Source organism: Lipophrys pholis, assembly GCF_963383615.2.
Source record: "Lipophrys pholis genome assembly, chromosome: 1".
Lineage (NCBI taxonomy): Eukaryota > Metazoa > Chordata > Actinopteri > Blenniiformes > Blenniidae > Lipophrys > Lipophrys pholis.
The window spans coordinates 18,100,315-18,113,231 of NC_137635.1; the positions used below are offsets into that span (position 1 = coordinate 18,100,315).

Consider the following 12,917-nt stretch of genomic DNA (forward strand, 5'->3'; position numbering starts at 1 on the left):
AACAAATCTAAAAATAATAAGCAGCTGCTTGGGTGGGTTTCATGAACCTTTTCAAAACCTGGGCTTGTCAGTGACAGAAACATTGTGTAGATTATACAGTGTTTAAAAGTCAATCACGTGAAGCGTTCCAGGAACCCGTTCGTCTCGATTCTTTGTGGTTTCAGTTCTCATAGTTTTTCAGAGCTGAAGGCAGGCTCACTTACTTCACGGAACTTGATATTTCTTTTTGGCAGGTACCACCTTTAGAAAAAGACGAAAACATGATCGCACAACCTTCCGACACTGTTTTTCCACATGACAACGTATTTGCAGTGACATCCCCGGCGTCCTCGGAGGATGTTGAGATGTGAAGCTGCTGCAGGCTTTGCAGCAAACTATTTACTTGTCTGGATTGTGTAGGAGTGAAAGCTGGTTATTGCTCAGTCGGTGCCGCCAATCACTTGTGCACCAATTTTTGCCCGACAAAGGAAAAGAAGCCAAATCGTCCATTTAGATTCAAATCAGGCACAAACACTTTGCGCTCTTACAGTCAAAGACCATGCATATGAGGTGAATCTTTAGATCGACTGAGGAGGTTCGCAAGTTGAGAGGGCTGGTGGCTCCATGTCCAGTTTCATCACTTGGAAGTCAGGCACACCACAGGGCTACGTGCTCGGCCCACTGCTGTATTACCTCCATGCACATGCATGATCTCAAATATCTGGGTGTTCAAAGGTCCAGCTGACATTTCATGGGCTGGAAACAGTCCAAAATGGTGAGGCAACCGCCTCAGATGAATGTTCTGGGTTTCCCCAGGAATAGTGGGTACTTTCTACACTGGTACTGTACAAAGTGTCCTGACACCGAATGTTGTTTCCTGGTTTGGCAGCAGCTCTGCTCAGGTCAAAAAGTGTCTGCAGAGGGTTTTCAGAGTTGCAGAACACTGAACTGGAAGTGCTGAACCACCACTGCAGGACATCTACACCTTCTACACCATCCATCTTCACTCATTTGGCTTCCAGAGACGATATCAGTATCACCTCGGTATCCGCAAGAGCAGCTATGGTTTAACTTGGTTTCTGATTGAAAAGGAAATCAGCAGTATCGAAGTCTAATTGCTAAATGATCAATCAATAAATAATCAGCGTGTTTGTTTTAAAAATTCACATACCCTTTGAGTTTATCATAATTTGTTCTAAAAAGAAAGCATATGGGTGACGTTTACTAAAGTAGTTGTATTAATTTTAAATGTAAATATGTAAGCCTTTTACTTCACTTTTGTTAATTTTGATGTTTGGATAAATTTTGGGGCAAAATATTACTTTCATGTTGACATAATATCAGCACTATATCGGCACCATTGACATCATATCAATATCATACCGGTATTGTATTGGTATCATATTGGTATCGTTTCAGCATCCAATTTGCATGGTATCAGTATTGTACAGACATCATATCAGCATCATATTGGTATTAAATCTACATCGTATTGACATCATATCGGTTTATTAACGATTTATTGTCATTGTACAGTTGCAGACAACAATACAACAAAAATGTGGTGGTACTCCCTGAGTTAGAATGATAAAATGAAAGGTAAGATTAAAAATAAAATAATTAAAAAAAAAAAAAGTAGATAATACACAAAATAAGAAAACGTAAAAATCAACTCCATGTGCTTGTGTGTGTTTATGTTACCCTCTGAAAACGTAGTTATTGTGGGTCTGATCGCAGGAAAAAAAATGAAAAGCAAATAATCTATACCCAGAACAAAGCGTTCGATGGATAAAGCCGCCGGCACAGCCCGGAGGACTGCGCTGTGCGGGCGGTGTCGGCTCCATCCTTCCCAGTGAAATGCGACAGTCTGCCACGTGAGGGAGGCGCAAAAAAAAAAGGGGGGGGGGGGGGGGGGATCTTGACCCATTTTCCCGGTCTCTCCTCCTCAGGATGAAATCTGAAACCTTGTCCATTTCAGCCAAGTTTGTCCCCCATCTGCTCCAGATCCTGCAGCTCCATCTCCGCTCTGCATGGACTCTCCTCTCGGCTTTTGAAACATTGAAACCAGCAACTTTAATACAAATACAAATTATTATTTTTAACAAACCACTTATGTCCAATCATCGCATCCTGTCTGGATTTTTTCCCCCCCTCCACCATTTCTTTGCAGAGCTGAAAAGTTTGAGTGCTGCTTTGTGGACCGATCACAACTAAAAGTTGATTTCTAATCCTCCCCATCCCCTCTCTTTGTTGCATCTCTCTCATTGTACTCCACTCTTTGGGATGTAAAACCCCACGTTTTAAAAAGTTTGATCCACAAAGGAATTACTTTTTTTTTTTTTTTTTTTTGGGCCACTTCTTTCAATCAGAGGAGAAGCTATGGCCATCTTTTTGACAAATGCGCGTCTTGTTCTGGTTTTGTTGGGATTATTTTTGCTTTTTTCTCCATCCGCAAGATCCGAACCAGAGCTGCAGGAGGAGGAGGAGGAGGAGAGCTCCTGTCAGGGCGCTTTTGACCTATATTTTGTGCTTGACAAGTAAGTAAAAACAGATTGATTTTTTCTTCTTTTTTCTTTTGTTAAATGCGCAACCAATTAATTAATTAATTAATGAATTAATGTAAAGTCCCTACACACTGAGAAGTAAACGGTCATTTAGAAGGTTTTTACTGATTTGTTTCACGATACAACGTGCTGTCTTTTTTTTTATTATTAGAAAATCGAATGATAATAATACTAGTTTTGGTCCGACCGGGATTCGAACCCGTGACAACCGGTTCCATCAATCGGTCAACGAGGGCATTGAGCAGACAAGATACTAGAAGCCTCCAAGTGGGATTTTCAGAAGTTATGAATGATGAATAACGTCAAACTAAGGCCGTTTTAAAAGTTAGAATTGTGCAATTAATCAATTTACATGAACTCACAGCCATTCTGTGATGTTTTTAGATATTAATGAGCTCCACTTCTCATTCATTGTTGCATTGTCCACTGAAATGTGTCCTTCTATGAGTAAAGATGACACTTTCTGTGGCCCTCACCGTGACCACTGCCATAGGTGCTGCCTTGATGATGTTTCCTCCGGATGCAAACACAAAGAAAACGAATCATTTCTGAATTATTCTTCGAAAGCTGCAGAAAACCTTCCGGTTATGAGGCCGCATGTGCAGTGGAGAGGAGGCAGTCTCCTGGAGAACAGTGTGCTGAGTCAGCAAAAAGCAAGAGCGACCCACATCTGTGCATTCAGTTCTTTAAACCCCCTCAACTCTTATCTTTGGTTATTTATATGAGTCAACCTGAAACTCTTTTCAGGCCTTTTCTTTTCTTTCTGCTTTAAGGAAGCCCCCCCCCCCCTTCTTGCTGCTTATTGAACTCTTTCATTTCTTTGCACACCCACATTGGAAAAATGTTGCGGTTATGTGACATCTTAGCTGGACTGGAGCGGCAGAGGAGGAAATAAAATGTCAGGGGGAAAAACTTCTGGACTGGCTGGTGCAGACTTCATTTATGCACATTTAGTATCCATGTGATGTACAGCAACGAGCAGTAAGAAATAAAGTTTAATCAGATTGAAATGTCATGCTGGAACGACTAAGAAGCTACTTGCTGGTTAAACTTAAGCCATGACCTCAACTTGTCTTTAAAAACGAATTTCCTTTGTTCACTACACATTGTAAACCGCAGGAATCACTTTGATTTAGTACATTTTTCACTCACTAAGGACAAGGTGACCCTTACAGGTTCATATTTGTACAGATTAATTATGCATTAATCTCCTAAACAACTTCAGACCTGCAAAAAACCACAACATTTCCAATCAATTAAACAGTTTAACCTTTTGTATACTGGATTGATTGCTTGACGTTTTTTTTAATCACTTAAATCTTCAATGATGATAATAAATGATCATTTTTGTGTAGCATCACATTTAATAGCAACATCCCTTTAAAATCATTTAATGATGAAAAATGTCCAATTAATTCCATCAAAATCACACTTTTTTTGATCACAGTCACGAATATAACCATTCATTGTGTAATGTTAAGGTTTTGTTTATTAATCTGTTTTTATTGTCATTTATTTGTTAGGTGTGTTATTATTATATTTACAAGAGTCAATCGCTCACTTAGTATGACTGCAGCACTAATATTTAAAAATGAATAAGAAAAGTTCATGTTATTTGTAGCTAAATTGTTCCAAACAGGCATCAGATTTATCAAACATTTAATAAGAAAATTCCATATTTTAAGTGATAATCAACATTTAAAAGAGAATGAATAGCTGATAATTGTGTCTCATGTACTGAAACGGCCACTTAAAGGGTTAAAATCCTGATAATTATTCAAATCGTGATGTTTCTGAAGTCAATCAAAAGTTAACCAAAAAAAAAAGCTTTTTTTCAGAGGAGGACAAAGTTTTATATAAGTTTTTTGGGAAATATTCAATTCTAAATCCCAAATTTGGTATAGGGGAGATTGATTTGCAATACGATGTGCCATGTGCACCGACAGAGCTTAAATTATGTTCAGATTACGAAGGAAAAAAATTGTCCGAATGAATAAAACTCTCCAGAATGATTTCTGAAGACTGAGGCAGCCATGCTCCCAAACAGGCCTCTTCATTTTTACATTTTTTCTATTTTTTATTATTATGCCTTTAAATACTGTAAACGAGCAAAGCCTCATCATCCACTGGCAATTTTATAAGGAAACGTGCTTAAAAAAAAACAACAACAAAAAAAAACAATAAGAACGCTCTGTTTCTCTTCCTCTGTGGCTCTGATGGAGCAGCGCCAGCGAGAGGGAGGGAAAACAAGCGAGGACAGGAAGCAGCAACATTTATAGAAAATGTGGTCCTCATTTGCAGGAGAAAAATGTTGCACGCAGCACCTTTAAAGGGCTGTTTTGGTGTGTTTCTTTCAGAGGTTGTCAGATGGTGGGTTTCGTGCAGCTTTGGCGTGAAATCGGGGGAATCTGCAGCGCCTCCTGCCAAAGGATTTAACCTGAGTGTATTTTCACAGTGAAGGCCCTCAGCGGGAATCAATCCCGTGATTGGACTCTGCCCACCAACCATCCTGAAACCTTTAGCAGTTTCTGTGGTACTAAAATATTCAGGATCAATTGGCAAAAAAAAGAAGGCGCTGCCTCCCAGATGTGAATGTCAAGAAGCAGCTCCGTTGTTTGTTTGTTGCTATTGTTAGCTCTCTGGCGTGCGTCTCTGCCCACTGTCGGGGTAAATAACAACACACCATTGGTGGACTTCAAACACACAAGAGGAAGCTCATTAGGGACTTGTCTCGTTCGTCTTATACCCTCCCCACCCCCCGCTGTCCCTCAGGCCTGAGCTGCCTTTACAGGACACAGGCTTGTGGGAGGATCACAGTGAGGCTTGATTTATTCAACTCACGCACTTTTAATGGTCAGAGGGCGCAATTTCCACGAAGTCGGCAGGCAAAAGAACGGATAACAGCAGATGAAACAACCATTAATACTAGATTTTGTTGTCATCTTCAGGAGCTGGTACTAGTCATGCGCAGAGTGGTCATAGAAAATACTTCCTCTGCACATGCACAAATTCATAGACAATAACAATAATGGCGGCCTCCAGTGTCATGACTCCTGGTCCACATTGTCCTGGGACTTGTTAGTTTCACAGTTGAGAGTCGCCGGAATTACAATCCACCTTGGTCATCTTCACACAAACAAGCAACAGTGCCAACTTGTGGCCTGGCATGCTAACTACATCGTTTTTCAAGCGTTTCTGCCATTTCCATGTCAACTCACGTCGTTTTTAAAATGTTGTTGTGTAAAAGCAAAACTCTTCTGAACCGGAAACCCAAAAACATTGTGTTTTCGCTTGAAACTTTGTCATGTCAACCGGGGCCTTAAACTGATTAATGGTTGGGGAGTTTTTCCTTGTTGTCACTGTGGCTAGAAGGAGGAATCCTCGAGTCGGTCCATATCATCAGTATCAACGACAGAACTTAAGACTGTTGTCGTGAAACATGATGTGAAACATATCCATCAGGGAACCCAAAATCCCTGGATGGGTTAGAGACCTGCATGGTGCCTCTTGCCCGGGGAACCTCCACAAACACCCCGAGCTCCTCCTTGGTTTTACCACGTTGTCCGCCATTGACACCATGTGCCGCCCGAGCTGGCCGATGACCTGACCAGTACGGGATGTTCACTTCGTTCTCAAACGAGAACTGCGTTCTGTAGGTGGGAAAAAAAAGATCACGGCTTTGTGATGACTGAAGATACCGCTGCCCTGGCTCAAAAGTCTTTATTACAGACTCGGGGCAGATGATGTCATGTCACGGCTTGAGACTGCGGTGCTTGTGCAAACACATGAAGTGTGAACCGTAAAGAAGGTGGCTCGTGATGGTTTGCTTGCCAGCTTGCGTTCGGGGCATCTGGGACAGGGGGCTGGAAAATGTGGGCTTCAGAAAGACGTATTAATTCCAACCACTGGGAGCCATGATGAAACATGTCCAATATCTTGTAGGAAAGTAGGACTGTTACAAGACCCGGCGGGGAGAGTAGGCAGCACACAGTCACAGGCCGGCAAAGTTTCAATCAAACACATGCAGAGATTTTTGGAGCTGCAGCAACCAAAGAGGTTTAACACGGATGATATAAAGCTCAGGCAGTTAGAAACATTCAGTTACTGAAGTGGAAAGAATGACAAATACGTCTGCTAGGCAAGATGACACTGCTCACAAGACAGAAGGTATCCAAGTGAAACTTATTAAAAGAAGGGCGTTAATTGGAAAAAAAACCCTGAACAATTCCCTTGGCGAGTAAAAGCTAAACAAAACATTTTTAATAAAAACGTGGCTGTTTCACAGTTTACTTAGACACATGGGCGTATAAATCCTGAATCTGATGTAGATTCGAAGGTGTGATTTGGGCAATTCTGGCAGGAATGATAATTGTTGCTCGTGGAGGTTCTAGCAATAAATACGAAATGCTTGATGATACGTTTATATTAAAAAGAAGAGGAAAGAAGAAGAAAAGCAATCAAACAACAGTAGGATATAGTGAGGAAGCACAATCCATTGTCTCATAGATCTCATCGAGACAAGACGCTTCAAGAAGGTCAAAATAAAACAACAGTTCTGAAAAAGGTCCTTTGATGGACTGGCAGCCTGCCAGAGTGTAATCTGTCTTCAGCCGTAGTTAGACTCGCCTCCAGCCCCATACGGCCCTACGGTGGATCAAGCAGCATCAATGGTGGATGAATGGACTTGATAAAACACTTCAAAACTGTTAGAAGAGCCTCATTTCTCTCACTGGTCCAGGTCAGCAATAGAAAGCTCTTATGCATGTCTCTTATGCATTTCTTCTTGGGAAAGTTACATGTTGCATCTTGCTTTTTAAAAGCATGTTGTGGATGCTATTCCTTATTTAAACCAGGGGTGTCAAACATGTGACCTTCAGGCCAAAACCCGCCAGATAGATGGTACATTTTAGGCTGTGGGGTGACCTTCTCTTTACTGTATTTTCCAGACTATAAGTCACACCAAAAATGAGTTTGATGATCTTATTTTCAGTGTACTGTAAGCGTGCCAACCTTCATGAGCACAGATTCCTGGAACCAATAAAAATGTGAGCAGGTGATGTCATGAGACGACTCAGCATCCCGTCAAGTTGCATCATTTCCTTGAAGGCCCGAAAGAGTGACATTTATAGCGGGGTTTCTATTCTATTTTAACACCGCCGTGTAAAGATTTCAATCAAAACCAAATGGTCGCGCAAACAGGTCGCCATTCAGCAACGTCAGCAGCAAGTAGACGCGCGAGGACGAGCGACGTCAGCGGTTTGGAGATTCTTTAATATTAATGAGAATGACAAATGTAAGGCAGACTGTAAATATTGTTCTGCTGAAATGTCGATTGGAGGCAAACGCTAGTTTGCATAACACCAGCAACTTAGTCACCAGCGACATTTGGACCAGCTCCTGATGTGCGCATTAGTTTATGGCTCAGTGGATTCACAAAATTCTACATGTTAAAGAGTTTCGTACTCGTATTGGTACTCAGTATCAGCAAATAGCTTCAAGCCTAGCGCTTGTACTTGTACTTGTACCGGTGCATCTCTGGTGATAAACACTCCCTATACAAACCATCCAATGATACCAATGACCTCCTAAACTAATAAAATAAAGTTTTATATGTATTATAAGAAAAAAAAAATTTTCTTTATAAGTAAAAAGATTTGGTGGATTTTGCTTGGTTTTATCACATTTAAATGGATGATTAAAGTGTTTCATTACCTTCACTCACTGTATCCCATCATGTTGTTCCTGGTGAAAATGATTGCATGACATTTGTAACAGCATACACTGCAGGGCGTACGTTTCATTGTCTATTTATGAGAAAGAATCCATGGAGACGGAGCCAGAGCATTTTCAAAAAGTTGCATATTCAGCGGCGCTGTGCTCCATTGTCCTGTAAATTGGGCCTTAGACGCTTTTTAAGACCTCCAGACTTTTAGAATGATCCATTGGTTTGTCAGAGCAGGTGTTTGGGCGGTTGGGCATCAATGCTTTAAGAAGTAGAAATACACTTTTTCTAACTCATTGGTTCTCAAAGTGTGAATCAGGCCTTACCTGGGGGGCGTCAGAGAGCTTCAGATGGGATATTGAGGTATTTGAGGAAAGAAATCATAATCATTAAAAGATATAAGTGAAAGGTAAAGCAGTCAGTTATACTGGCAAAACATTTTTTTCACCATTGAATATGTAGTAATGGTGATTATTAGATTTTTCGAGCTAATCCTTCATTATTGATTCTAGATACAATCAGATCAGATCAAATGTATTTCTGTCCCGTGTTGGGTCTTGCGCGATGTTTCTGATGTTGGTGTTGTCACGAGCTTGGGTCAGGTTTCCTGAATCCCGGCAAGTCAGCGGAAAATCCCCCAAAATAGTGCAGCTGCAGTCAGTAAATACCTCGGATATGTCTGAATACGTCCTAGCTGTGGAATGACACCCGGCTCGCCTGCTCTGTCCTCTGGCCTCACTTTTTACGGAAATCTTTCAAGAACAGCAACAAAAAAGCCAAAAAGTAGACTTTAAAAGACTCAATTACTCAGAGAAGTGCTTTGCGATGGTGTTCAGATGATAAGAAATGCAAAGGAAGAGATCATGTCTGCAGCCGCCGTTTCCACGTGCCTCTCCAGCGTCGACATGCCTCTCGGTTTAGCACTTCGCATTAGCTCAGCGATCGTGAAGACTTTGACTTCTGCGATGGCTGTAAAAGTAGGTTAGTGGTTTTAAACAAACAACGCCTTGTGCCATGTCAGTTAAATTGGAGCTCCGTCATTGGCTGCAGGCTGGGGTGGTGTGGGTAGGCCCAGCAGCTGGAATGGCAGACTTTCTGGATTTCTTCTACTTCTTCAAGTTTTTTTTGTTTTTTTTTGACACTTTGAACCGTGAGAACAACGCTGAGCCGCTAAGCTTTCAGACCGAAGCAGCTTTTTCCCACATGGCGTCAGCCCGTTGCCCCCTGGGAGAGCAGAGCCCGTTTGGTTGTTAACAGGAGCCGAAAGAACGAAAACACTGAGAATAATTTGCAAAGGTATCATATTAAACCAACACGCCTCAACTATATTAGCCCTACAAGACCATTGGGAATAGTTAATACTCGCCCGGCATTTGGGTTTTCTTTGCAAATCCAACATGAACTCTTTGCGTGTATCTGTCGGTATTGGTGTAACGCTATCATGCCATTCATGTAAAACAATGCTTATAAAAGTAATGGAACAATCAGATCATTAAAGCCGCAGGACGTAAATCCAATGAGCTGAAATAAAACACTCAGTAAAGCCGATGCAAACTTGCTGAGCTGGAGGTTAATTATTTGGGGATTGGCGAGATTGTTCAGGTTCATTCATGTGACTCATTGAGAACTCAAAATATTTACAAGAGCAGCTTTAAAGCGGCTTTTTTGTAACACAATGTTTTCTGAAAGTAATAATTCTAAGGTGATTATTTTGTAAAGGGCCCCAGCTTGTATGGTAAACATCTCACATTACATTAGATTTCTATATAAGATTAATACGCGGTGATTCTCAAAATATGCGGCGTCTCCGGGGAATCGAGAAAAATTCTTCCAGAGGGTTAAATGATGTGAATCAAATGTTATGTAAAGTGCATAACGAAAGAAATTTAGGAATAGTATCATCACTTTATGAAGGACTGAATTCATTTAAGACCAAACATCTCTTGGTATTTTGTCCTATGTCTTTGTTAGATTTCTGAAGGAAATATCCCACAGAAGGACAAATATCTGATAAAAACCCATTGCTCGTTGTGAGTAAGAAAGCAACTGGGGTAAGGAAATACCACTGATAATCAGTAGCTAAAGATCGCGGAAGAAATCTTCTTAAAGAAAAAGTGCCTTTTTATTTGTGAGAAAAAAAATGTAGGTGAACTGAAGATTAAGATTTACCCGATTTATTTACATGCGTCTTAAAAGCCGATGTTATAAATGTGTCACAAAGATGTTGAACTCCAGCATTTGACTAAATAACCAACCCCCCCCCCCCCCCCCCCCCCCCGGATTGAGAAGTCTGGATTCATACATTTACAAACTAACCTCAAGAAATACAACCTTAAAAAAATAACAAGATGTTGATACTGTCATTGTGAAGTTGTTAGCAGGCGAACGTTAGCATTTTGCTAACAGCACCAGCTATACATTGGCGGGATGGGTCGTTTTCCAGGCCCCGTCTACGCAACCTTTCCAGTGAAAACGTGGCAATTTTACATTTTCATTTCAGAAAAGTCTCGCGTTTGCACGGCAACCTTTTGAAAACGATGTCCGTGGCGAATGTTACGACGCAAAAAGCGCATTGAGGCTGCTGAAGCAGTGGAAAGAGTGGCCTGTGTAACTGAAGTCCATCTAGAATTGACCACAGCTACGTAAATTACAGCCTTGCAGCTGATCGTTTTGGGTGGAAGCAATGCAGTTTTTTTTTTGTTTTGTTTTTAAATCAACGTTCACCTACTTCACATCAATGACACGGGCCAACAAATTGAAATGGGATTTAATACACAATTGGGCTTTCATACGGCACAGAACAAGCCAGTAAAACATATTTGACGATGTTATGTGCAAATTTGCGGTAGACATTCTCGGCAGTAAAGACTTAAAACATGGAAACATGTTGTTATGATCTTTATTATATTAGTCGGACTGCATCGTCGCGTACTTTCCCCAGCAGTGTTGACACATTGTGGTTTAGTCTTTTAGCTTCTCCAGCTGTTTTTTTCTTCTTCTTAGCTGTTGTTATAGCTTATCTACTTTGTTTATTTCTTGTTCTGTCTTTGTAGCACTGAATTTCGTTTTCCTCATCTTTAAGCTTTTGTAAACACACACCAGCTCACATTGGCTCTTTCCCCCCCCCCCGAGACCCCAATATCACAGTGGAAGCCAGTCAGCAGAAAATGATATTATTAAAAATGATTGAAGATGTTTTCATTCTCGGGCCCATGGTGTACATCCAAAGAATTCATTTCCTCTCCTCACATGGCCTCTTTAGCATTGCTGAGAGCTAATAATTCATATTATCTCACTTATTTAGAAAACAGAGGCGAGCTGCTCTAAATGACAAACGCACCTTAGAAAATACGTATCTGATTACATGTAATTTTGTACAACGGGGTTTCAGGATGAATGGTCTGTGGAAAACAAGACTGTATCATTAGTTATGTTGTGCATGTGTCTAAAGGGGTGCTTTTAGTGGTGAAGTCTCTAATCAAATGATTAGTTGAGTTATTGTGAATGTGAAGCTTAACTATATTAATCTTAACAGTGTCATCAAGAGAGATACCTTTACCTGAAATCAGCTAATGAGCCAATATTTCATTATGTTCTCGCCCCATGACTAAACTAAACAAAATGAGCGAGAGGGAACGTCGCATCCATCTATTATTCTTATCCAGCCACTTTATATTAGGGTCAGAGGAGCAGGAGCCATTTCTACTTGGATCAAAATAGAGTTCACACTGTCAGCAGCTCATTCCAGGGCTAACACAGTGACACAGCATCAAAATGTCAGTAACTCCGAACATAGAGAAAACCCATGCATGCACATCTGTGTGGCAATGGAGGTTAATGAAGTGTTTCCTGATAGTATTCCCAACAGGAAGCATGCATAATGTGAAGAGTTGTCAAGGATCACTGATTGGGGAAGGACTCATTAGTTGTTTAAGTCCCAGGAGATAGTTTTTTTTTATTATTTTTTTTAGAAGCACTGGGGAAAGGGGAGACGAGGAAAGCAGCCAATAAAGCCATGCCAAACATCCACAAATCCAAACACAGAGAAAAGTCTGGCACACAGAGATCACAGTGACGCTGAAATATAGATGAGCATACAAAAAAAAAAAAGTTCTTTACTTTTACATGCCAACACTGAACATTTCGTAGTGCACCTGAGAAAGTTCCTGTTAATTCCCACTGTACAAGTCGTTCAACGTTCAATGACTTCAGTGTTTTATCCTGTTACTAACCAGATGTTGATTTATTGTCAAGCGATCAAATTTTATTTAGAGAGCGCTTGTCATACAGTGAAATGGAGCATAAAGTTAAAAACAGAGGCCTTCTGCTCTCGACACGACAGTAACAGGAAAAGTCAATTCCTCGCCCTTATTTATGGCACCACAGTAGAGGGCAGCCAAGAATTGTAGCATCACACTGTTATGTATTTTGTGTTTTGATGAAAAACGAGATGTTCAACAGAAGTGTGGATGAACACATGCATTCAATAACCAAACATTGTTTTAACCAGTTGCTGATTTCTTGTCTCAGGAAGTCTCAGAAGAGTCACAGACGAGGCCTTGAAGCTGAGGTTTTCAGTAAATCGTTGGCGTGTTTTTCTGGTAAACACGAGACAGCAGGTTTTTCGCATTGTGTCACTCACACACTTGAAT

General features: G+C 40.8%; 1 protein-coding gene across 1 annotated transcript in view; it reads left to right on the forward strand.

Annotated features, from left to right (window-relative positions):
- Nucleotides 1-1,950: 1,950 nt before the first annotated feature.
- The window catches only part of antxr1c (ANTXR cell adhesion molecule 1c), a 38,352-nt gene continuing 27,385 nt past the window's right edge, over nucleotides 1,951-12,917 (forward strand). The window contains exon 1 of the mRNA XM_080483007.1: nucleotides 1,951-2,516. Within this exon, the coding sequence (XP_080339133.1) occupies nucleotides 2,359-2,516 (158 nt within the window). The 5' untranslated portion in view covers nucleotides 1,951-2,358. The remainder of the gene's footprint in view (nucleotides 2,517-12,917) is intronic.